The sequence below is a fragment of the Plectropomus leopardus genome, chromosome 7 (assembly GCF_026936395.1).
Source record: "Plectropomus leopardus strain MGB_pleo_1.0 chromosome 7, ASM2693639v1, whole genome shotgun sequence".
Taxonomy (NCBI): Eukaryota; Metazoa; Chordata; class Actinopteri; order Perciformes; family Serranidae; genus Plectropomus; species Plectropomus leopardus.
The window spans coordinates 16,681,816-16,703,767 of NC_142182.1; the positions used below are offsets into that span (position 1 = coordinate 16,681,816).

Genomic DNA, 21,952 nt, shown 5'->3' on the forward strand with positions numbered 1-21,952 from the left:
CATGTACTAACATGGATGATGACGCCATGGATGACAAAACTTTACGATCCTATGCTCAGCCTTGCCTGACCAAGGCCATGAGATTGCCCAGCAAGAGATGTGTAGTTCTGCCCAGAAACAGTTTATATTTCTTTCCGAGCTGAATCCACGTTCTGTTCAACCTGCTGCTTTTTACCATCAAGCCTTTAATTTTCTTTTCCTGCTGCACCAGAATCCATAGCTCGATCCAGTAAGCTGCTGAACTGGTGCCAGAGGCAAACCGAGGGATACAGGAACGTTAACGTAACGGACCTTACGATGTCTTGGAAGAGCGGTCTGGCCCTGTGCGCCCTCATTGATCGATACAGACCAGACCTGATGTGAGTAGCTGAAAATAATACACGCAGAACATACATCACAAGTTGTTTTGCAAGAAAACATTTGCAAACTCATTTTGCCAAGGTTATCTCTTTGTGGTTAGAGTTAAACGGTTAAAACGTTTGGGATGCCTGGAATAACTAGCCCGCTGTGTTTATGTGCATTTGTTAGTAGCAAATGATGTTTATTGTCTGGCTGGGACCTTGGTTTTGAGTAGTACATCACTTTAAATGAGGTGACAGCTACCAGTTATAATGGCCTCTTTGGGTCCTTCCTCATATCCCGACTTCCCCTCCCACGCGCACACACACACACACACACACACAAACACTTTTCTTACCATTACACACTCTATAAACACACAGTCTCCATCCGCATTGCCTAATGTAGTTTGTTACTCTCTGGAGGCAACGTGGCAATTAACATAATAAGCTATTAGTGTCTGTGTCCTGCCTGACCTTTACCAAGTGGTGCAGCAGTTGTGCTCTGCTGCCTTTGATTGGTCAGATGATGGTAGGAGGGGAGGGAGCGTGCTGAGTGGACATACCTTGGGGAGAGCCACATTCACGTGTACGTATGTAAGAGATGGATGGTTAAGAGGGAGTGAGTGGGCCTGATGTGATGTTCTGGTGCTAATGCTTTTAAATTGACTCCTTGTGCAGTTGAGATGTATTGATGACTCGTCTTAATGGTATTTTCAGCTACAGTATAATGACATTTACGGTAATGCTTTCCACAACATGTACAGTAGTCTGTTGTGCAGAAATGCTTCTTTATTAGTGTTATTGTAGACTGAGTGTCGGTTAATTTCTACAATATCCAAAGCTTGCAGGATGGTTGTGGTCAGAAAATATAGATTTTCCCCCCTCTTTTTTGCTGATTCATCACAAACTATGACAGCTATTTGGTTTGTTTGTTTTGTTCTTCATTGATTTGGTGTGGAGGATAATCATAAAGAATCTGCTATGTCAGAGTTACTGTGCAAGTCTCATTTCAAATTGCGTTGCGCATCAGGAGATCATGTTATTTGGATTATATTAACGAAATTTGAAGCTGCACTAATCAATAATTTTATATTAATAATGGATTTAATGACTGTGTAATGTAATATAGTTTGCTCGTAACAAACCCACAGAGTTACCGCTCTGACTCTGCAGTTTCTGTCAGCTTCTATTGAGCTTCAAACCATATTTCAGCTCATTGTTTTCGTTTTAAGTCTGCTCTGCAATTGTTTTGTTTGACTCTCACTGCCCCAAGCTTTGTTTCCCGCCACAACAGACAAAAGTAATTAGCTGGTGAACATCTTTAGAGCATTCAGCATCTAAAGATCTAGAAATTCCCTCTGGAGTTAAGAGCAAAATAGAGTTTAAAGGAAAGTGAGTATTTGACTTAAATTGTCAGGTGCAGAGAAGCAACAATTAATCAGTTAGTTGGCAACTATTTAATTATTTGGCAACTCATTTGATAAACAATAACTCAGTTTTTTTAAGGAAATAATATCAAGATTCTCTGATTCTAGCTCCTTAAATGTGAACGTTTTGAGGTTTCTTAACTCCTGTATTTCAATGAACTTGATATCTTTGGGCCGTGGACAAAACATGTCATTTGAGGACACTGACAAAGGCTGTGAAAAAAACCTTTTCACCATTTTCTCTGGCCAGAAACATGACTCTAAATGAATAACGGATGAAAATGTTGCACTGTGATTTGTTAATATGCAGCTATTTGCATACAAATTTGTCAGCTGGGTAAAACCATGTAAATGTTGTATTCACAGCTTGTTTCTGCTGCCTCCAAGTGGCCAAAAATCACATCTCAGTGCAACTAAAATACATCTTAATGGCTCTTACTGCACTTCTACCAACATTCAAACACATTATATATGGTGTAATGCAGTTCTGGGACTCAATTTAAATGTTATCACCTTACAATAACAATACACAAAGTAGATAAGAATGGAGTATTATAATGCAAAAGTAACATATTTTTCATTCTCATTAATTCATTTATAATACCAAAGAATCGTAGTCTAATTTGATGTCAATATCTGTCAAATTCAGTAGTGAATATGTATTCAGTATGTGTGTTTTCGGGTTACATTAACAGGAGCAGCAAAGATTTAATATGTTTATTAATTTAGTATGTTTAATATTTAATAATAATTTAATATGTTTTGAGATGAATGCTGATTGATTTATAGTTACCTCTTTCTATTTGTTCCCTGTCTTGGTCATCACATTTACCACACCATTCCTACCCCATCTCAATTTTTTTTTTTTTTTTTTGGTCTCTCCTCTGTCTTCAGAGACTTTGATTCCCTGGACGAGCGAGACCAAGAGAAGAACAACCAGTTGGGTTTCGACGTGGCGGAGAGGGAATTTGGCATCTCGCCCTGCATGACTGGCAAGGAGATGTCTTCTGTGGTAGAGCCAGACAAGCTCTCTATGGTCATGTACCTCAGCCAGTTCTACGAGATGTTTAAGGACACAGTGCCACCCGGAGGTGAGTATGGGTAATGCAGTAGAGCTGCTGCTTCTGTTACCTGGTTTTGGGAGGCGTCTGTAATTACAGAGGTGTCATCCTCTGACAGATGCTTTGAGAACATAATTACCCATAATACTGAGAGGATTTAAAGTTTTTCTTTGTGGATTTTTGCTCAGACAACCACAACTTGAGTCCTGAGGAAAAGGCAGCGCTGATCTCCAGCACCAAATCTCCGATATCCTTCCTCAGCAAACTTGGTCAGAGCATAGCAATATCCAGGAAGCGAAATCCGAAGGTCAGTGTCTGCCTGTTGGTTACCGTTGATCCCTCTTTACACTTACACTCATTGTTGTAGCAGGAGTGAAAATAACTCTTGACTTGTCATCAACAGGACAAAAAAGAGAAGGATGTGGACGGTTTGGGGAAGAGAAGGAAAACCAGCCAGTCTGAAGATGTGAGTAGTTCTGACAGCAAAGCTTCTCAGTTGTCGAGTTTGTGATTATTGTTTGAGCAGCCTATTGGGCCAGAACAGGGTAATTAATCCCACAAGACTGACAGCAGCAGGCAAACAGCTTTTATTGTTTTTCTACTTTCTCACAGGAGGAAGTATTGAGGAGTGGTCGTGACGACAGACCGTCTGTCCCAGCCATCCTGGCTGAGAGAAAAATGGACTCCTCTGCTACGGGGAACCACAACAAAGTCAAAGTCATGGCCACCCAGCTGCTTGCCAAGTTTGAGGAGAACGCTCCACAGCCTACGGGACTCAAACGACAGGTACAGAGGAAGTCATGCAGCAAAAAAATCTTTCCACTGAAAAAGGTTTAAGCAATAAGGAATAGATGGTCAGACTTTAAGTTCTTATTGCATTGTGGTTTGTTTATTCTCACCATGAATATCTTGGTGAACATATAGATTAGACACTGTATGGCAGGACCTCCAGTCTCATGATCGACGAGCTGTAGGCCGCCGTATTTATGAGCCGAGGTCCAGAATGCTAATATTGGTCAGGCTGGGTATTGTTCCCGGGTCACGTAGGCTGGCCTCACAGTGCTGACTGGGCTTTGGGGGCTCGGGTGAATTGGTTCGCAGAGCTTTGGTTTGCTTGCCGCTGAGAGTGTGGGTGGGAGGAATGGGCTACGGGAACACTAGACAGTATTGTTGATGAAGAGAAAGACAACTCTCAGCTGCTGCTGTTTCAGAAAATGTCTTTTTACTGTGTGTCTTGGAAAGCCGATTCTGATTTGATGTTTATATATATATATATTTAAGGTTCTAATGGTGTATTGCCATCAGCTACCTATGAAAAAGCTGATTATATCATACTATTACTAAACTTATAGAACTTGTAGATCTGTGGTGAAGGCTCAGAGGATTTATATAGGCTGAACAGTGGAGCAGTTTCTCAGCTGAAGATAATTCATGCACACATTTGTTATTTCCTCCCTTTCCATCTATTATTCATATACATTCTGCATGCACGATTTGCCGTTTAATATCTCTAAGTGCTATTATAAATACCACATAGCTCTCAGCATGATCTCCTTATGACTCTCTTTCATTTCCTTATTAGTTGTGAACACATATTTGCCAGCCATTGTGACTCCATCCTCCCGTGATTCACTTCCTTCTTTCTGTATTTCTCTCTCCTCGTTTCATGATGCCTTGCATGGTTATTCTGTCCTCTTATTGGCCACACTCGCTCATCTCTGTCTGACCACAAAGGGGGACTCTCTGCCCAATCTGGACCAGCTTTTGCCCCTTACCCTGCCCCAAACCCCTGTGAATGAGCCAGTGCACCTTGCGCCTGTCCCAGCATGGAGAAAGGTAAAGAGTGGAAATGCCCTGACCTCGTCCCCATAGAGACTAATGACTAGGCTGACCTTCTAACCATGTGTTCCTGTGGTGTGTGGTAGTTGGGGAAGCTACTTTGTGCTGACCTGTACTAGTCTGAGCCTTATCTTCTCTGTAGAAAGTGTGCAGATCTTTTGAATGGAATTTAGAGGGATTAACACAATTTATCTTGTTGTGTGGTTAACAAACTGATTTTTTTGTAGCTTCTTGATCAAATAGACTAGTTTTGCAGCTTTTTTTGTGTGTCTGTTTGTGTGTGCGTGCGTGCGTGCGTGCGTGCCAACGTCATGGTCACTCCTCCTTGCTTCTCCTGTCCTGGCTCAGAGACGCACACAGCAGCAGGAGCAGCTGAGCATTCGCTACAAAGAAATGATCAAGTGTCAGACGCTGCCCAACAGAGGGGAGCAGGTATGGTTAGTGACGCTGGCCTGGTAGTTCTCCAACTCCTTTCACATCCCATTAAGTAAAGATTCACCCCCTCCACAGATGAAAATGTGTTGCCTTTCCAGGCCAGAAGCAAGGGGAAGGGAAGGTAGCTTGGAGCTCATTATACAATCACAAAACTCTGCAAAACATCCTGAGACCAAAATAAGCCCCGAGCAAATCAGTCAGCAAATTATGAGTAGTTTTCAGGTGTTTTTTTATTTACTCTAAAACCTTGGCAGAGGGTTCCCACAGGTCCTCAAAATCCTTAAAAGTTTGTAGATTTGAAGCCTTGAAAGTTTATCCACACAGACATAGAAATGCTTGGATTTATATATGCAAGTGCCAATCTAAAAATGAAGTTCTATTTATATTTTTGTAGGAAATAGGCTACGTTCCACCGTCTGCATTTCAGTCTCCCGCAGTTGAGTCATTGTTTTACGTACCACCTGCCACCACCCACACAGCGTGATTTAAGTCCTCACACATTCAAGCCTCTCTCTCCTTGTTTAAAGTGAGCTTTGAGCTGTGAGCTCATTATAAAAATTCTCTGTTAAAAGGACAGTAATTATACTGTGTTGGGTCCTTAAATATTAGCAAAATGGGCCTGGAAAGTTGAGAAGTCCTTGAATTTGTTGTTTAAGAAGGTGTGAACAAGTGTGTGCTGAATAAGGTTAGTCAGATGAAAGTAAAAATGACACAATGCCCAGTCATAAAATGCTGACAGATAAGAAAAATGATTGCATAAAAGATTAGCTCATAAATAAACATAGATGTCAGCTTTTGTAAGCAGTAGTCAAAGGTTCCCTGTTTGGATTTCTTCTGAACAAGCGAAGCTCTATTGATGTTCATTTTTCATCACCAAAAAGCTTTGTTTGTATCTTAGGGGCCCAACAGAACAGATGAATACATTGTTTGGGCTTCTTTTTGATTGGACATCTGAATTGTTTATGTCGATGTTTTCCAATCTGGAGTCTTTTTCATCTGCTTTTCGCTGGTGCGTTGCCACTTTGCATGTTTCATTAATGCCACCTGTCGATCAGTGGAGCAGTATAAAAAAAAAAAATTGAGACCAGATGAAGAGAACAGCAACAGAATGGGTCTCCTTCCATGACGTCTACCTTCCCCCTCTTTCTTTGAGTCATAGAAAAGTTCAAAGTGCAGGCCAAACTGTGGGAGCAGATAGAATTAAGCTGCTATCTTGTTGGCCACAAACAAACCAAACCTCGTTGGCGTGTTGAAATCTAGTTTACCGTGACATATGATCCAGTGCTACATCCACTCCTCCAGCCTCAGTAGGAGACCAGCTGTGGCCTGCTGGCCTGCCTAGTCATCATCCTGCTTTACTGTCCTCTCATGCAAATAATGAGAGTCTGCACAGTAAAGTGCCAGCACTAGTTTTCTCCTGCTGATGCTTAGAAAGTTGTCTTTTCTTTTGTCATGTCACTAGATTAAGCATTCACCTCACAGACATTGATTTAAAGCTTCAAACTCTCCTCCTCTTCAAATGGATTTAATTCACTGCTGTTCTTGAATGTCCTCTCACTGCACAGTAAGTCTCTGGCTGCTGAGTAAATTAGCTTAGTCATTTGTAAAGACTGGAAATAATCTTGATAATCCTAAGTACTTCTTTACACAGAGTGTTTTGGAGAGAACTTTTTAAGCCATTCTTATATCAAGTGGTCATTTTTTATATTGGAAAACTTTTTAAAATACTAGTCTTTAAACTTTATATCACCAAGGTTTATGACAGCACCGGTGATTTATTTCTCCTTGTGGAATTTTCTTGCTGACAGCTATTGGACTGTATTTATAAGTGTTTTATTTTGCCACATACACTTTGTGGCTGATGTGTTTATCGGGGGTATGTTTATGGAGATGTGTGTGCCCGTATTTCAGGCATTGCTAACGGTGCTTGTAGTGTGAGCAAGTGAAGTGGGACCCCGCACTAATTCTAATAACCAGCTGGATTACTAAATTTGTGCTGACGCAAATCTTTTTAGACATAATTTAATATCGTTTTATGCTTTGGAAAGCATTCAAATATATAAACCTGCTGTGAATTACAACTATCATTAGTGTGTAGCATATTTACTCTCAGCAAAACCTCATCATTTCATCATCATTCATATCATCTTCTGCTGAATCTACTGTTCCTGTCCCTCATCTCTCAAGGCCAGAAGTGTTGCGGACCAACTGTCCAGCTCGGGCTCTCGGAGCTGCCCTAAGAAAACCATTCTGCTCCCTTCTTCCTCCTCCACTTCCTCGCTCTCTCTTCACTCAGAGGTGACACGCAGTCTGCTGTATCTGTCTGTTTGTGTCTGTCTATCTCTGCCACAAATCCATGGCAAACCCATCTAGCGCCCATTTGCTCCCACTTTCCCTTTTGTCCTCTAAAAGTATCCTCTCTAATTATGTCTGCTGTTACTTAGATTTAACTTCAGTATGCAGCTTAAATAAAAACAAAATGTTGCATTTCCCCAATTGAACTTCCTAGAGAGGTTACAGTCTTGTTTACTTCCCTTTGAGTGGGTAGAGTGTGTATCAGAGGAGTTGCTTGTTTTCATGCTGAAGGGTATGTTGTTGTGATGTGACGGCTTGTAAATAAATGTAGACTCAGGGGACCATGGGTAGTTTTAACTTATTGCCAGGCACCGTCAGAGATTCGGCATAACAAGCTGTTCTCTAGCAACAACTGCTTTTGTAAGAATCTGTTTATGCCCAATGCAAACCAGAGTGTTAATACAGTATGTGTGTGTGCTCATTTCCACCTTCAAGCATTTGCATAAAAGTCCAGAGGAAGAGGAGCTCGAATACTACGAGATGCCTCTGAAATACGGGGTAGAGTAAATGAGTGATTGCATGGATGTGTGCTCATCTTGTTTTTTAATGAGATAATTGTTTAGTAGCTGTAAATGGGCTTTTTATGGAAGAAATCAGACTTCTCTTACTATAACATACACCCAAAACCATCATCAAGTCTCAACAAAGCTTCCTTGGCAGGAATGGGAGCACACGACAGACCCCAGACCCATTCACATACCTGGTATACAGGAGAGGGCTGACCGTCTAATTTCCAAGTTTAAGGGCAAACCCCACAGGCCACCAAAGGTGAACACTGTGCATGGACTTTTTACGAGAGCATAGTTTCCGAAGATTTATTTGGTTCATTTCTTAGCCTGTGTTGCATGTAAAGGCCATGCTGTTGGTGTACTTATGCACAAGTCTAATTCCTTCTTTCAACCGTTCCTCTTCCCCCCCTGGAGCCTAAGAAAAAGCCGTCCCGTTTCTTTTTAGAGCAGTGGCACTTGTCCCGCAGCCTGGCTGAGAGTCCTGGCTCACCACTATCCTCTCCTGACTCTTCCAGAAAGGTCAGGTTTAGCTGAGCGGACTGAAACTCTAACACGTCACTCACTGCAAAATAGCCTGTTATGGAGGTTTTTACTGTTGTGAGCAAGACCTTACTTGAAGCTCTCTGTAGCTCGCTCAGTTTCTGTTTATTTATCTTATGTGTAGTCTGTTTTGCGAGGGCTGTCTCCTAGATAGCGTCACTAACTGAAGGGCATTGCTTTCATCGTTTACCCTCACAGGCTTACGTTACTGCTTGAATTAAAGGCTGACAGCTGGAACTATGAAAACAATGGCTTACTAACCATCTGTGGTCTTTACCACAATGACAAGCTTTTTGGAAGGGGGATTGTTTTTGGAAAATAGTAAAAGGCAAAGAATAAGTACATTTTCCTCTTTGTAAATCTCTTTTGTGATTGAATCATCTATTTTTCTACAGGAGCCAGCAAGGCCTCTGCACTCTGATGATGAAATGCCCATTTTTGTGCTTAGTATTCAGGAGAGGGCTGAGCAACTTGCCTTCCAGCTGGAGGGCAAGCGGGTTAGACCACAGGTATTAAAGCTGACAGACAGATCAGTCTAATATCTACATATATCATGATCATGAAGAAAATTAAGTTTTTGGGAGACTTTTGTGTTGGTCAGCTTTACTTTTTTAAGAGCAGACACCAAAATTGTCCATGTATTCCCAGGAGATTGTTGATGGATGAAATATGACACAAAACAATATATGTGGAAAATGACAATTGGAGACTTCGTTACTATTTTTTTTCCTTAAAGAGATCTAAATATAAACTTGCTCATAACTGCAGAGCTGATATGATGTTTTGTCTTTCAATTGCATTAAAGGATAGTTTGTGAAAACAAAATAACAGCTAATTTAAAATTATCACAATATTGCTAGTGTCCTCCTTTTTTTAACTGTATGGAATAAAAATCACATTTACAACAATAAGGTAAGTCAATCATGTCAGAGTATATGGGCATGAGTCTGACTATGAGAGGAAAGAAAAAAAATAGTTCACAGAAAATAAAGAAAAATACAGGGAATATTACCAAAAAGAATAAACATAAAGAACGTGGAGGTTACATTAAATGCAAAGGAGCTAGTGTGTTTGTTAAGAACCTCTAAGGGAATAAAGCTGACCAACAGACTGCTCTTCCAAAAAAAAAAAAAAAATAGGACTAATAGGTTTATTTCAGATTGTATGAAACAGAAAAGTTCATGTTAGGTTTTTCATTTGTTAAATTAATGTTTTTTAAAACTTTGAACTCCTCTTCTCTCTCCCTCCTTTTTGTGGAGCCTAAGAAAAAACCCTCACGTTTTTTTATGGAGCAATGGCACCTGGCCCGAGCCCAGTCTCCCCCTGACTCTCCCACCTCCAACACCTTGAGACAGGTAGTCTTTTCATGCCTGGAATAAATGAAGTGTGGCGACGTTAACACACTGCACCTGCACTTCACGGAGCTGCATCGTCTCACTTAGTTACACAAGTTGCTCAACACGACGTGAGCTCACCTGAGACTTGCTTTGAATGCCGGCTGCTTGTTGTGAGATATTAAACTCATTTGCAACTTGTTAATTGTTGCTGTTGTTGCTGTGTTTACTATGCGGGTGAGTAATCAGTCCTCATGACTGTGACTCTATCTGGACAAATATCAAAATATTCTAGCTGGCATGCGTTTGAACTCAATTATAATCCTACAGTTATTATGCCAAGGGAGTCTCTTGTAGTTGTTTTGGATTGGAGGAGTAACTTGGCAGCAAAAAATCTCATCTAGTGTAATTCCCATGTTGATGAGCACGGTTTCAACAGAGGAGGGGTAACAACTTTGCAGTGCAGAGGGACCGTATTGCGTGATCAAATCTCATCTAAAGTAATAGTTTTCATGGCTTAGGTTTGCTCCATACAACCTACTGACCTTAATTCTTCCCCTATAGGGGATGCAGTAGCTGCTTTGAGTTTAAATAGATCTAAACATAATCCTGGTATATATTCATTCTCTTTGAAATTTGAACAAATTGGCTTCATTTCTCTCAAAAACATGGAGAAAGAATAGCCCCCCCCCCATACATTTTATCAAATAATTTTGTAAATATACTAATTTCTCGCAATTCTTGGAACATCTTACCAAGTTACTCTTTGCCTTTTTCCATGTTTTTGAAAGAAAATAGATATACCAAATGTGCTCAGGGTGCTTGTGAAAGGCATCTGAGAGCAGCACAAGAAAAGTGTTGTCGCTCCAGGTTTAAAAGGGTTAATCTAACGGTTTCACTGAACAGCCGCTCGATTGCAATAAACAAGTTTGAACGGTCCCTTCCAGCATTTTCTTGTCTGTATTTATTTGATGAGTAATACAACAGTGCAGTGTGAGTGCCTCTGTGTGTGTGCATGTGAATTAAAAATGCATGACTGCTCCACTTGAGTGTGGAAAAGTATTCTCGATAAACGGTGATGTTACAGAAGCACAGGTCCACTCGCTAGCTGTTACCTGTCATGATGTTGGATTGCTTGATCTCTTTTTCTGATGTCCCAAATCCCATAATGCTCTTTGTTGGCAAATAAATGCACAGTGGAACATTGCTGTTTGAGCTATATTTGATTTTGCAGTTAGTTTGGGGCTGCCGGCACATCTAAACGCTTGATCCGTCAAGCATGGAATTACGGCTTTGTCATGTCTAAAACTCCCGTCAGACACTATAGTGTGTGAGCACCTTGTGTGTTTAAGCTGTCCTCCTCCCACCTCCTCCATCTGTTATTTTTCTGTTTCATCCATCATTTTCTAATGTTTGTCCACGTCTCTTTTCCTCCCCTACTGCTGTTGATAGCGCTATGTAAAGATGTACACAGGCGGAGTTAGCTCATTGGCTGAGCAGTTAGCCAATCAGCTTCAGGAAGATCCTCAGCCCCTACCTGAAAAGAGGGATTTGGTAAGCATGCTGCCCCGCTGGGGTTAAAGGCATGTGGCTGCACAGATCAAAGCCTCACCTGCCAGAGAGTGTTGTTTCATACACTGATATGTTGATCATTGATGTGTTGCCACAGTTTAACATTGATCCTTCTCCCTGTAGCTGAGTGTGTGTTTGCTCCACAAGTAACGGCTGTTTGGGATACTGTGGTGTTTGTAGATAACCATCGCTCTGTTGTGGTATTGTCATTGGGTTATGAAGTAGCTCGATACCCAGCAAACACAGACAGCGGCCTGCTGTGTGATGTCCACTAAATCTGTCATGTGTTTGAGCCTCTCCTCTAGTTTTCTTTTCTTTTCCTTTCTTTCCTTTTTTCTTTTATTTTATCTTATTTTTCCTCTTTTCTCTCCTTGTCTCCTCTTTTCCTCTCCTCTTCTTGTATCTTCCTTCCCCTTGTCTCCCCTCCTCTTCTTTTGCTTCTCTTCTCACTCTCCTTGTCTCCTCTTCTCCTCGACTACTCTTATGTCCTCTCATTTTTACTTTTCTCTCCTGCTTCTCTCCTCTTCTCTCCTCTTCCCTCTTTGTGTCTCCTCTCCCCTTTTTTCTCTCTGCTTCCTTCCCCTTGTCATCTCTCTTCTCATCTTCTTTCTTACCTCTGTCCTCATCTCCTCTTGTCTCACCTTGTCCTCTCCTCTCCTCTCCTCTCCTCTCCTCTCCCCTCCTCTCCTCTCCTCTCCTCTCTCCTCTCCTCTCCTCTCCTCTCCTCTCCTCTCCAAAAACTGATCAGTGCTCTGTCCTTCCGCAGGGCTCTCTCCGAAAAGAGTTCCCTGTCAACATCGGTGGCAGTGATGTGTGCTTCTTCTGCCGAAAGCGCGTGTACGTGATGGAGAGGCTGAGCGCGGAGGGGAAGTTCTTCCATCGCAGCTGTTTTAAGTGTGACTACTGTGGCACAACGCTACGACTCTCCTCCTACGCCTTTGACGTGGAAGATGGTAAGACTGATGTTAAGATAACTTTCCTTTTTTTTTCTTTGTGATCGTTGCATCTTTCATGAAGTTCCTGAACATCAACTGCAGCCAAAATGAACTGAGCTTGTCAACAAACACAAACATAAAGCCAAAACAGTCTGAGTAAAGAAAAAGTGCAAGCTCAGTTTGTGTTTTTTAAACTACTGTCTGTACAACTTGAAAATGTGTGACTCTGGTGCTCTCCAGTGGTTGTATGAAAAAAAAACGAGACAATGAACTTCACAGTCTCCCACTCCACCCACGGATACTTCCCAGAGACACTGAGATGAATGAGCTGAGAGCAATAAACAACCGAGTTTCACCGTGCCTGTCTCATATTTGTACAAACAGAAATGTAAGACATCAGAATAATTTTAAAGAGGTCATAAGTTCTTGAAATTTCAGTACCACCTGGCTTTCAAAGGAGCAGTGTGTAAGATTTAGGGCGATAAAGTGGCGTCTAGCCATGAGGATTGTACAGTGCAACTAGTTAAGTCAAGTCAAGTCAAGTCAGTTTTATTTATATAGCCCATTATCACAAAACATGGTTTGCCTCAGAGGGCTTTACAGTGTACGACATCCCTCTGCCCTTAGACCCTCACATCACCCAAGGAAAAACTCCCCAAAAAGAACCCCTGTAACGGGGAAAAAAAAGAGGAAGAAACCTCAGGAAGAGCGGTAGAGGATAGTGAGGGATCCCTCTTCCAGGACGGACAGACGAGCAATAGATGTCGTAAATAGCAAATGAAATACAATCATGGCAAAAAAGGAAAGAGAGAGAGAGGGGGAGGGGGGGGGGGCACAGCAATAATAGAAACAGATACATGTCATATTACAATAATGGTAGGTGTGAAATTAGTAATTGCTCTCTATGATGATGTTGATAGAGATAACAGTCTCATGCATATGTTGAAAGGGAGGTGTCCAAAGGCAACATCACAGCATCGGCGCAACCAGGACCAGACCACGATCAGGGCGAGCGGGGGGCACAGAATCAGTACAGCCACAGCACGAGCACAACCAAAGGCAGGGTCGCGGCATCAGCACAGCTATCACCACAGTCAGGCACAGTCAAGGTTACGGCCAGGATCCAGGGAAACTAGGAAACAAGGGAGCAGGAATGCTCCCGAGAGGCAACAGGATTAGCGTAGTGCAGTTCAACAGACCCAGGCTCTGTAATCGCGAGCCCCAGGTAGTGAGAGTACCACATGGCTATCACAGAGCTAAGCTAAGCTTGCAAATGGCAATGCAGTTAACAGACATGCATGATTTCTGATGGCGGCATTGAGAAAAAACTCCTTAAAACTCCTGGAAGTTAAATTCCTTCAGTGTTCATTGTGCAGGAGGTTTTTGTTGGGAGCTAAATTATCTGCAGAGGCCTCCTCCTCTCTAAAATAAATGGACCCGTCTGCTAAAAAAAACGGAATAAAACTATTCAGTGTTTCTCCTGCACTGTTTGGCATGTCGCAGACAGGCTGTTCGCCCAGGGCCTGCTGTGTGTGCTCACCTTATTTTTGATCTGGGTGTTCAGGAGTTTTTTAACTGGAAGCTGAATTATCTGAGGTTTCTACTCTTAAACAAACGGTCTCAGGTATTTAAACCAGTAAAAACACAGAATAAAGCAGCTTCATGTGAAAAATCACTGTTTCTTCTATGTTGTTTGGCATGTCGGAGATGACTGTTTACACAGCACCCACTAATGTGTGCTTATTTCTAATAACTGTTTTTTACCATGAGCGGTATTATCCGTGGAGGTTTCTTCATCTCCAAAACAAAGGACCCCATGATTTCAACTAATAAAACACTGAGTAAAGCACTTTCATGTTAAAGAATTCAGTGTTTTTTTCAAAGCTCTTGTCACATTGGTGCTTCTAACTACGATGTTCAATGTGAAAAAAACAAAAGGCCCTTTCAAGAGTCAGTATTTGTTTTGTCTGTTCTGGGCTACTGTAGAAACATAGCTGTGCAACATGGCAATCTCCATATATAAGGACCTACTTCCTCTGTAGATAGAAACAGCTTGTTCTTAGGTCACATAAACATGACAATCCGCAGTTTCAAGTGGTTATACACTTAAGAAAATATTCTTGTGATATTATATTCCATTTTTGCCAATGTATCCACTAAATCCTACACACTGAGCCTTTAATATGTACAGTAAATCTCAACTTTAATATTTTACATTACATTACTTCGACCCCAGAGCCGAGTTCAGTCTCATGATTCCATATTTTTCCTCTCTGGGAGGCGTCTCTGTTGTGCTCAAGGACAGTCAGCAGATTGTTCATTCAGACAGAGTAGCTTTTTTTTTCCAGAGTTAACTGTGGGACTAAAAAACCCACTGACAGTCTGAACTGAGGCAGAGAGGAAGATCTTTTTATTCTAAGCGACAAACACACAGTCTACTTCTGCAGAAGAGATAAGGCCCATGGATTCTGTGAGGTGAAATTTGCAGAATGCGCAGTGTGTATGTATTTATGCATGGAATTTATTTGCTTTTGTGCTGTTTGTCTCCTTTAATCCTTCAGGGAAATTTTACTGCAAGCCCCACTACTGTTACCGTTTGTCTGGCTATGCTCAGAGAAAGAGGCCTGCTCCCTCCCCCACTCCAATCACCGCTAAGGTACATGTTGCTGTTTACTAGTTGAATTCCTGTTGGAAATCAGGAATTGGCTTGTGTAATAATAAAGAAACTGTTTTATCTTCGAGCTGCAGTGCTTAGGTAGATGCACAGGGGCTAAAATGTGGGAGGCAGAGTTGCATACCAAGTAGGGAGCTTTTCTGTGGTTGACTTTGTGTGTCTTTGCAGGAGAACCAGGTTCCCCAAGTTCCTACGGCGACCGTGGACGCTCCTGGAAGGGCGATGGCAGCGGCAGCCCCCTCGGCCGAGCTCCAGCCCTCAGGTACCCCACTTCTCTCTCTTGCTGTGGTGGCTGCGCCCTGCCGTCTGGTCAAGGGCGTGGGAGTCCCGCTGCGTACCCTCCGCCGCACGCTCTCCTGGACCTGCCACCAGGTGGCACACAACCCCCTAGACTCTCCCTTCCTGTGCACCTACTGCATCTACCTCTTCTGCTGTCTCACCATCAATGTCCTGCTCGACCTCCTCTAGCATGATTCTCCTGTCCCTCCTCTTTTCCCTTCTTTACTTTCTTTGCCAACTAATTTCAGTGGGATTGTATAGATTTAGCTGACTGTGTTGACTCACTGAGCCTGCAGTGTTCATGTAAATTGTGATTCTTCGTCTCAGTGATTGATTTATTTCTTGAAGATGCAGCATTCTCTCTATCTAGCAGCCATTATTATGACTTGTGATTGGTTTAGGAAGTCAAGCAACCCCTCTGGCAGCATAATTTTAAAAGTGAATGGTGCATCTTAAATTTATTTATTTTCCTTGGCTCGATAATTAAAAAAGAGTTGGACACAGTTTCTTCTGGTCAGCTCTCCAGGCAGGAGTATTAACTATTTATAACTCTCTTCCGGTTCTTGTTTTTTAATGAGATCCGACAGTTATGTTCCAGCTTTCTCACTCAAAACATCACTTAAAATTTTGGTCATAGCAATTAGGAGTGGGACAATATGAACATTTTGTATGACAGTTTTTTAGGCAGAAAGATTTTTATTCATGTTATGATCCTGAAAATCAGCCAGATATGCTTAAAACTCTTAAAATGTTACTAAAACATACTGGAATTGCCTCATCTTGCATTTTGTTAAGAAACAAATATTTCTATTGCATTGTAGATGAGAAATACATTTTTTGGAAGAAACAAACAATATCAACAATATCTTTTGATCTGAAATAGGCTAAAGATTGATAAAGATTGTTTGCATTTTTGAGGTTGGTGCGTATGTGGCCCAAGTCTCTTTAACTGTTAGTTACCCAGCAGTCTGCTGGACATGAGAATCACAAATTATCCCGATAATGGAAATTCACCACGATCATCTTATTGTGTGTTTTTTTTAATTATGATTAGGGTTGGGTATCATTTGGATTTTTTTTCCAATACTGGCGCTAAACCGATACTTGTGAAACAAAACTGGTGTCTAAATGGTGCCTAAACAGATACTTAAAAAAACACACACACACACACACACACAAAAAAGACAGCCAATTACATTAAAGAACTTTTTTTTTTATATTATTATTATTGCAAAGACAAATTTTAACATAAAATTGATTTTTTTTTCAACTGTGTCATATTTCCATTGGCTCTTGTTACCCAACAATGCTCCCTTACTCTCACAGACTTGGCAGCCAGACATTTCTCAATCTGTTCAGGAGCTGCTGAGATTGTAACGATATTGTCAATAGCTGGTCCACCTTAAGTGAGCCTGGTGAGGTTGTAATGGGAGGCTAACTTTACTCGCTAACTTTGGGGCTACCCCACTTCATACACAGCAACTTGGCGAGGGTCTTGAAGAGTTGTAACATTTTTTTCTTTGACCAAATTTATCCTAAACTGTGCACACATTGCACTGCTGCACTTAACTTTATACTTTTGCTGCCTCACTGCAATGACCCACGCACACAATCTCTCTCTCAACTGCACATTCCCTATGCACACAATCTGACAACAAAACGAGGCACCTAAATCTGCTTTGTGATTTGGTGTGGTAGGTACTGGTCGTTTGGCACTGGATTTGGGTACCCAACCTTAATTGCAATCTGCAGTGAAACTTTATGTTGTCCCATCCCTAATAGCAGTGCATTTATATCTTAGTTAACCACGTAAACATGATTTTTTTGGCCTGCCTGTGTTTTAATGAAGAGCCAAGCTTTCCTCTGTTGTGATTGTAACCTCTAGTGGCCTGTGACTTTTAGCTCTACCTCCTCCTGTGTGATGTGTTTCTTTAGAGCCTGCTTTGTGACTTTGTGTTTCTTTCTCTCTGTAAGCTGTTTTGCACCTAGTATCCCTCTTACTGAAACTCACCATATCTGTGATGAAGTGCCTGTACCAGTGCTTTTGTGAGCTTTACCTTTCCCCCTCCTATCAGAGCAGCTTAAAACTGAGCGCTCTACTAGTGCTTGAATTAGTGCCTGTGATCGGTTTTGATTTCACTCCTCTGTCAGACCTTCTCGGCTGCTCTCTCTTCCTGCATCCCTCAGCCTCTCACTCCCCGACAAACTGCTGCTAAGACCCACTTGTGTTTGCTTAATATAGTGCACTTTTTCTGAATTTATTGGATTGCATGTTATTTTCATTTCTTATCAATAAAACCAGAAAGCGCTGAACAAACAGGCTGATAAGATAAACACAATAAGAATAATTGGAATTTGATTTAGTTAAGTGTAGGCCTGCTGCATTGTGTGGCAAGTGTAGTTTTATAAATTCAAATAGTTACTCATAAATACTATAGTAATACTATAACGATAATTCTTGATAAGATAATATAATAATTACAAACGATAAGTTACATGAGAAAATAGAAGTTAAGCATTATTATGTGTGTTAAGGTTCCTCTGGACTACATCTAGAATTCTTTTAACATTTCGACATATCTTTTTCACTGTTTCTTTTATTTTAGGAAATCCCAGTATACAAAAAAAAAAATAGATAGAGCATTGTAATGTGATATTTTTGCGTGGCAATATTGTATCAATTCACGAACGCGCGAACATTGATTTTTTTTGTATATATATGATTTATTGATATTACAAAAACATGTTTAAGTTTTGGTAGCATAATAGAATAACAAAGTCAATTTCTTTTACTGTCCACTAGATACATTGTGCTGCAATAAAATAATTTAATTGAAAGCCTTATTTTATTAGATAAAACAGACAATGCCAAAGTTTTTCTTAGGAGATATAATTAATAGTCAAATAAAGGTAATAAATTGCCATATATGTTATTGCAATACTTGGCACATTGCAACACGTTTATCATTGTAATAATATTGTATGGTGATAATATAATATTGTAGGGCGATATAATTATATAATTATATAATACATAATTAAGATGTTCATTAATTTAAATATTTAAGATAATTTCTTTGCATTGGATACCAAAAACAGTGCAAATAGCATTTGTTAAGTCATGAGTCGCTTTAACCTTTAATTTAAGGGTAGGTTTTGATAAAAAGATTAACCTTAAAATGGAAACTAATTTTCATCACAGCTGTTATGCATGTTTTGGCATGTTGCCTCATATAGAGGTTAAAAAAAGGAAAACATTGCAGCTGTTTCACCACATTCCTCATCTATACAGAATAACATATGCTACAGTATCAAATATCACACATTCATCTTCACACCTAGCCTTTTGTAGTGGGATTTAAAGGGGGGTCATTGACATTTAGTTCTGATTGGAGAGCAATTTAGTGTACCATAATAAATTTAAAAAAATACTGTGATCCATTACATTTATATTAATCAATATTCAAGTAAATTTTGAAGACAAATTTCGGGAAAAATACCCCCACATAGTTTTAAGATTTGCTTCTCAGGATGGGAAAAAGGCAAGGCACCGACCTGGTTTTAGAGTGTTAAACCTGTGTGTGTTTGTTGATACCACTTGCTGTAGGATTATAATCTAATGCAATAAATTCAGTTATAGATCTTCAATTGGTGTGTCCTTGTCAGTTTGTCCTAAAAATACAAAGTCCTTCGGCTTAGTGGGGGTTAACGGGAATTAGTAATGTAACAGCAAATGTGTGTGGAAATCCACTAGTTACATTGTTGGATGTGTGATGGATTTGATGCTATTAGACTCATATGTTCAAACACAAACATTACCAGAATTTGGAGCCATCATAACTGTAGAGGTTCCTACAAACAGCTACAGAGTGGATTTGTTTTGGTCCTGTTTATTTCCGTGGACAGATAAATGCAGTCAGCCCTGCATGGCTCCTGCACTGCAGAGGGCTATGTTCCTCTCCACTGTTGCACCTACCTGATTCTCAGTGCCATTTTTTGTGCTTTTTTTCCCCTCTGCCTTCTCACCTCCAACCTGCTGCCCACCCCGATGTCATCATTTCACCTGCGGTCTCCACTGTACACAACCCCAGCACCGGAGGTCAATGGCTTGCAGGAACCCAGCCTTGCGAAACGTCTGCGGGGAACTCCAGAGCGCATCGAGCTGGAGAACTACCGTCTGTCTTTGCAGAGGGAGGAGGAGCTGGAGGAGGTCCCCGAGGAGACTCTGGCAGAACACAACCTCAGCAGCGTGCTGGACAAGGCCACAGATGCTGATCTGGGCTCCAGGTATGAGCCTAAAATTGATTGAGAAATGCATTTTTTAAATGGACATTGACATTCAACATATTTAATGTTTGGATTTATAATTTGCTGAAATTATGATATTGATTATAATATGGATATTTGCAGCTTATCCTTTGTTGGATTGTTGCTAGTGGGCCAAATGAATGTGATGACAAATCCATCCTCATTATTCCTGTGTGCTTGTCTTTAGATTAGGGAATCAGTTTGAGTGACAAATCAATGCTCAGTGATTTAAACAACTTCATCCAAAAGGTCTGCAACTAATGAACATTTTCAATATTGATTAGTTTACTTATTATTCTAGTTGATTTTTCCATCATTGTAGAATTTAAGTAAATAGCAAAAATGCCTTCTGTTAATTCTCACAGTCTAAGGATATCTTAAATTATTTAACCAGCAGGCCAAAATCCAAAGTTATTCACTCACTAAAGACGACAGGGACCAAAAAATATTTGTGTGAGAAGCTGGAACCAGTGAATTTTTCTAAATGTAAATCACCTCTTGCATACTGTACATATTTGATAGCTATGTTACGGTCCAGTGAGCTTCATCAGGCTTGCAGAAATTCACTGTGGCGTCAAAAGTGTGCAGGAGCCGATTTTTAAAAATCTGAACCATTTCGGTGCAGTTTCTCCTAAGCATTTTTTCTATATAAAGGTTTACAAAGATCTCTGTCCAGACCAAGTTTTCCCATTTGTAATTAAAATTTACTTGGATGATTGGTTGATTGCTGATTATCAAAATAGATGGTGCGTAATTTTTAGATTGATCAGTTGACTAATCATTTTTAACTCTACCCTCAACTTTAGCCTGTGTTGTAAATGAGCAAGAAGTTGAACACATTAGAATTTCCATGTCGCATATCGTTAGGGACTGTTTGGCAGAATAAAAATGTAAAAATAGTTACTTTGAGCTGGCCGAAATTGTGATGCACATTTCCTTTCTAATTTCTGACTTTTTAGAGATTTATAGTTGATAGATAAATCACAATATTATTAATGAAAATAATTGTTAGTTGTGGCCCTAGTTTACATGTTGATGTCAATGTTTGATTAAAGGAACATTTGCAGTAGAACCAGTGTACCTAGAATGGGGAGTCAGCCTGAGAGCTTAATATTGTACAGTAATTGAAGTTCCTTCCTTCGTGTTGCATATTGCGTGCTGTCAGTTTTTCCCTCCCACTTGTTCGAAACCCTTCACTTTGACTCCTCCTCTGTGTCTCAACAGTAGCTCAGAGTCAGACATGGAGGAGGAGGATGAGCAGGAGGATCAGGATCAGGAGGAGGTGGAACAACATCCTCGCAGCCCCTCAGACCTCGGAGGGGTGCCCTGGAAGGAGGCGGTAGAGCTCCACGCCAAACTGAGGGGTGAGGACGGAGAGGAGGGTGAGGCTTTGGCGGATGCAGTCAGCAGAGACGGGGAGATAGATGAGGATGAGGAGGAGGACGAGGAAGAAGATGAGGATGAAGATGAGGAGGAGTCGAGTGATGGTAAATATGTTTTTCATTGTGGTGTGATTACAGCACAGGCCCTGTGAAGACTGAAAATGTAGTATATGATATCACCCTATGCAGAACTCCATTTGCCTTTTATCGAAATCTGTGTTGTGTGTCACTGTCTCAAACATTGTTGTCCTCATCCTCTTTGCTTCTGTCCTCCTTTTCCACCCTCTCCTCTTCATCACTTCCCTCTATGTCCACTGTGTTTGCGTGCGTGCGTGTGTATGTGTGTACCCGTGTGTTTTTTGTTTGGTTGGGCCTCTGTCTCCCCCTGCTGGCAGAGGGGGATTACTGCCCCTGGGACAGAGAGCTCCAGTCAGGCCTTTGGCTGGAGAAGCATCTCACAGATGAAGAGGATGTTGGTACATTTAAAGGTAGCAGCAGAACGGCCTGTAGATGCATTTGCAGTAACTTTGAGCGTGATACATAATCCTGGCTGGTTTGGGTTTATTTTTCGAGGATTTCTACAATAAGAGTGTGGCTTTTACTTTTTTTGTTTCTTTGGTTTGTTGTTTGGAATTTTGTGTTGATAAGTGTGTTTGTTTACTGTGTGTCTTATCCCATATTAACCTGCTGTTAACCTGTTTAACGCCTATGTTTTTGTATACGGCCTTAATACACTAATCTGATAAATGTCAGATTTTTGTGTTTTCCCCCTAGGCGCTGCAGTTATGTTTTGGTATTGAGTAGCAGATTGTTCTTTTCAACAAATGGGTATCATTTCGTATCTTTGAAGCTCACTTCTATTGTTTGACTCTTTTTGCAGCCTAGTGCATGCAGCCTTCCTCAACCCAGCCTCTCTGATGATTTTTTTTTTTATTGCCGCTGTATTCTAACTGTCTCTCTT

The 21,952-nt window shown here is 40.9% G+C and overlaps 1 protein-coding gene across 23 annotated transcripts in view; it reads left to right on the forward strand.

Moving 5' to 3' along the window:
- Positions 1-21,952, forward strand: part of mical3a (microtubule associated monooxygenase, calponin and LIM domain containing 3a) — a 107,076-nt gene that overhangs the window by 59,200 nt on the left and 25,924 nt on the right. For 11 of the 23 annotated variants that reach the window (XM_088080077.1, XM_088080056.1, XM_088080060.1 and 8 more), the window contains 20 exons: positions 212-359; positions 2,663-2,859; positions 3,018-3,136; positions 3,233-3,295; positions 3,442-3,615; positions 4,564-4,665; positions 5,017-5,100; positions 7,291-7,401; positions 7,894-7,956; positions 8,119-8,226; positions 8,382-8,486; positions 8,903-9,016; positions 9,767-9,862; positions 11,294-11,395; positions 12,180-12,366; positions 14,910-15,004; positions 15,191-15,284; positions 19,393-19,588; positions 20,834-21,096; positions 21,387-21,479. In XM_088080077.1, coding sequence (XP_087936203.1) covers positions 212-359; positions 2,663-2,859; positions 3,018-3,136; positions 3,233-3,295; positions 3,442-3,615; positions 4,564-4,665; positions 5,017-5,100; positions 7,291-7,401; positions 7,894-7,956; positions 8,119-8,226; positions 8,382-8,486; positions 8,903-9,016; positions 9,767-9,862; positions 11,294-11,395; positions 12,180-12,366; positions 14,910-15,004; positions 15,191-15,284; positions 19,393-19,588; positions 20,834-21,096; positions 21,387-21,479 — 2,514 coding nt within the window. The remainder of the gene's footprint in view (positions 1-211; positions 360-2,662; positions 2,860-3,017; positions 3,137-3,232; positions 3,296-3,441; positions 3,616-4,563; positions 4,666-5,016; positions 5,101-7,290; positions 7,402-7,893; positions 7,957-8,118; positions 8,227-8,381; positions 8,487-8,902; positions 9,017-9,766; positions 9,863-11,293; positions 11,396-12,179; positions 12,367-14,909; positions 15,005-15,190; positions 15,285-19,392; positions 19,589-20,833; positions 21,097-21,386; positions 21,480-21,952) is intronic. The other 12 variants (XM_088080063.1, XM_088080068.1, XM_088080069.1 and 9 more) reach the window with 8 other exon arrangements.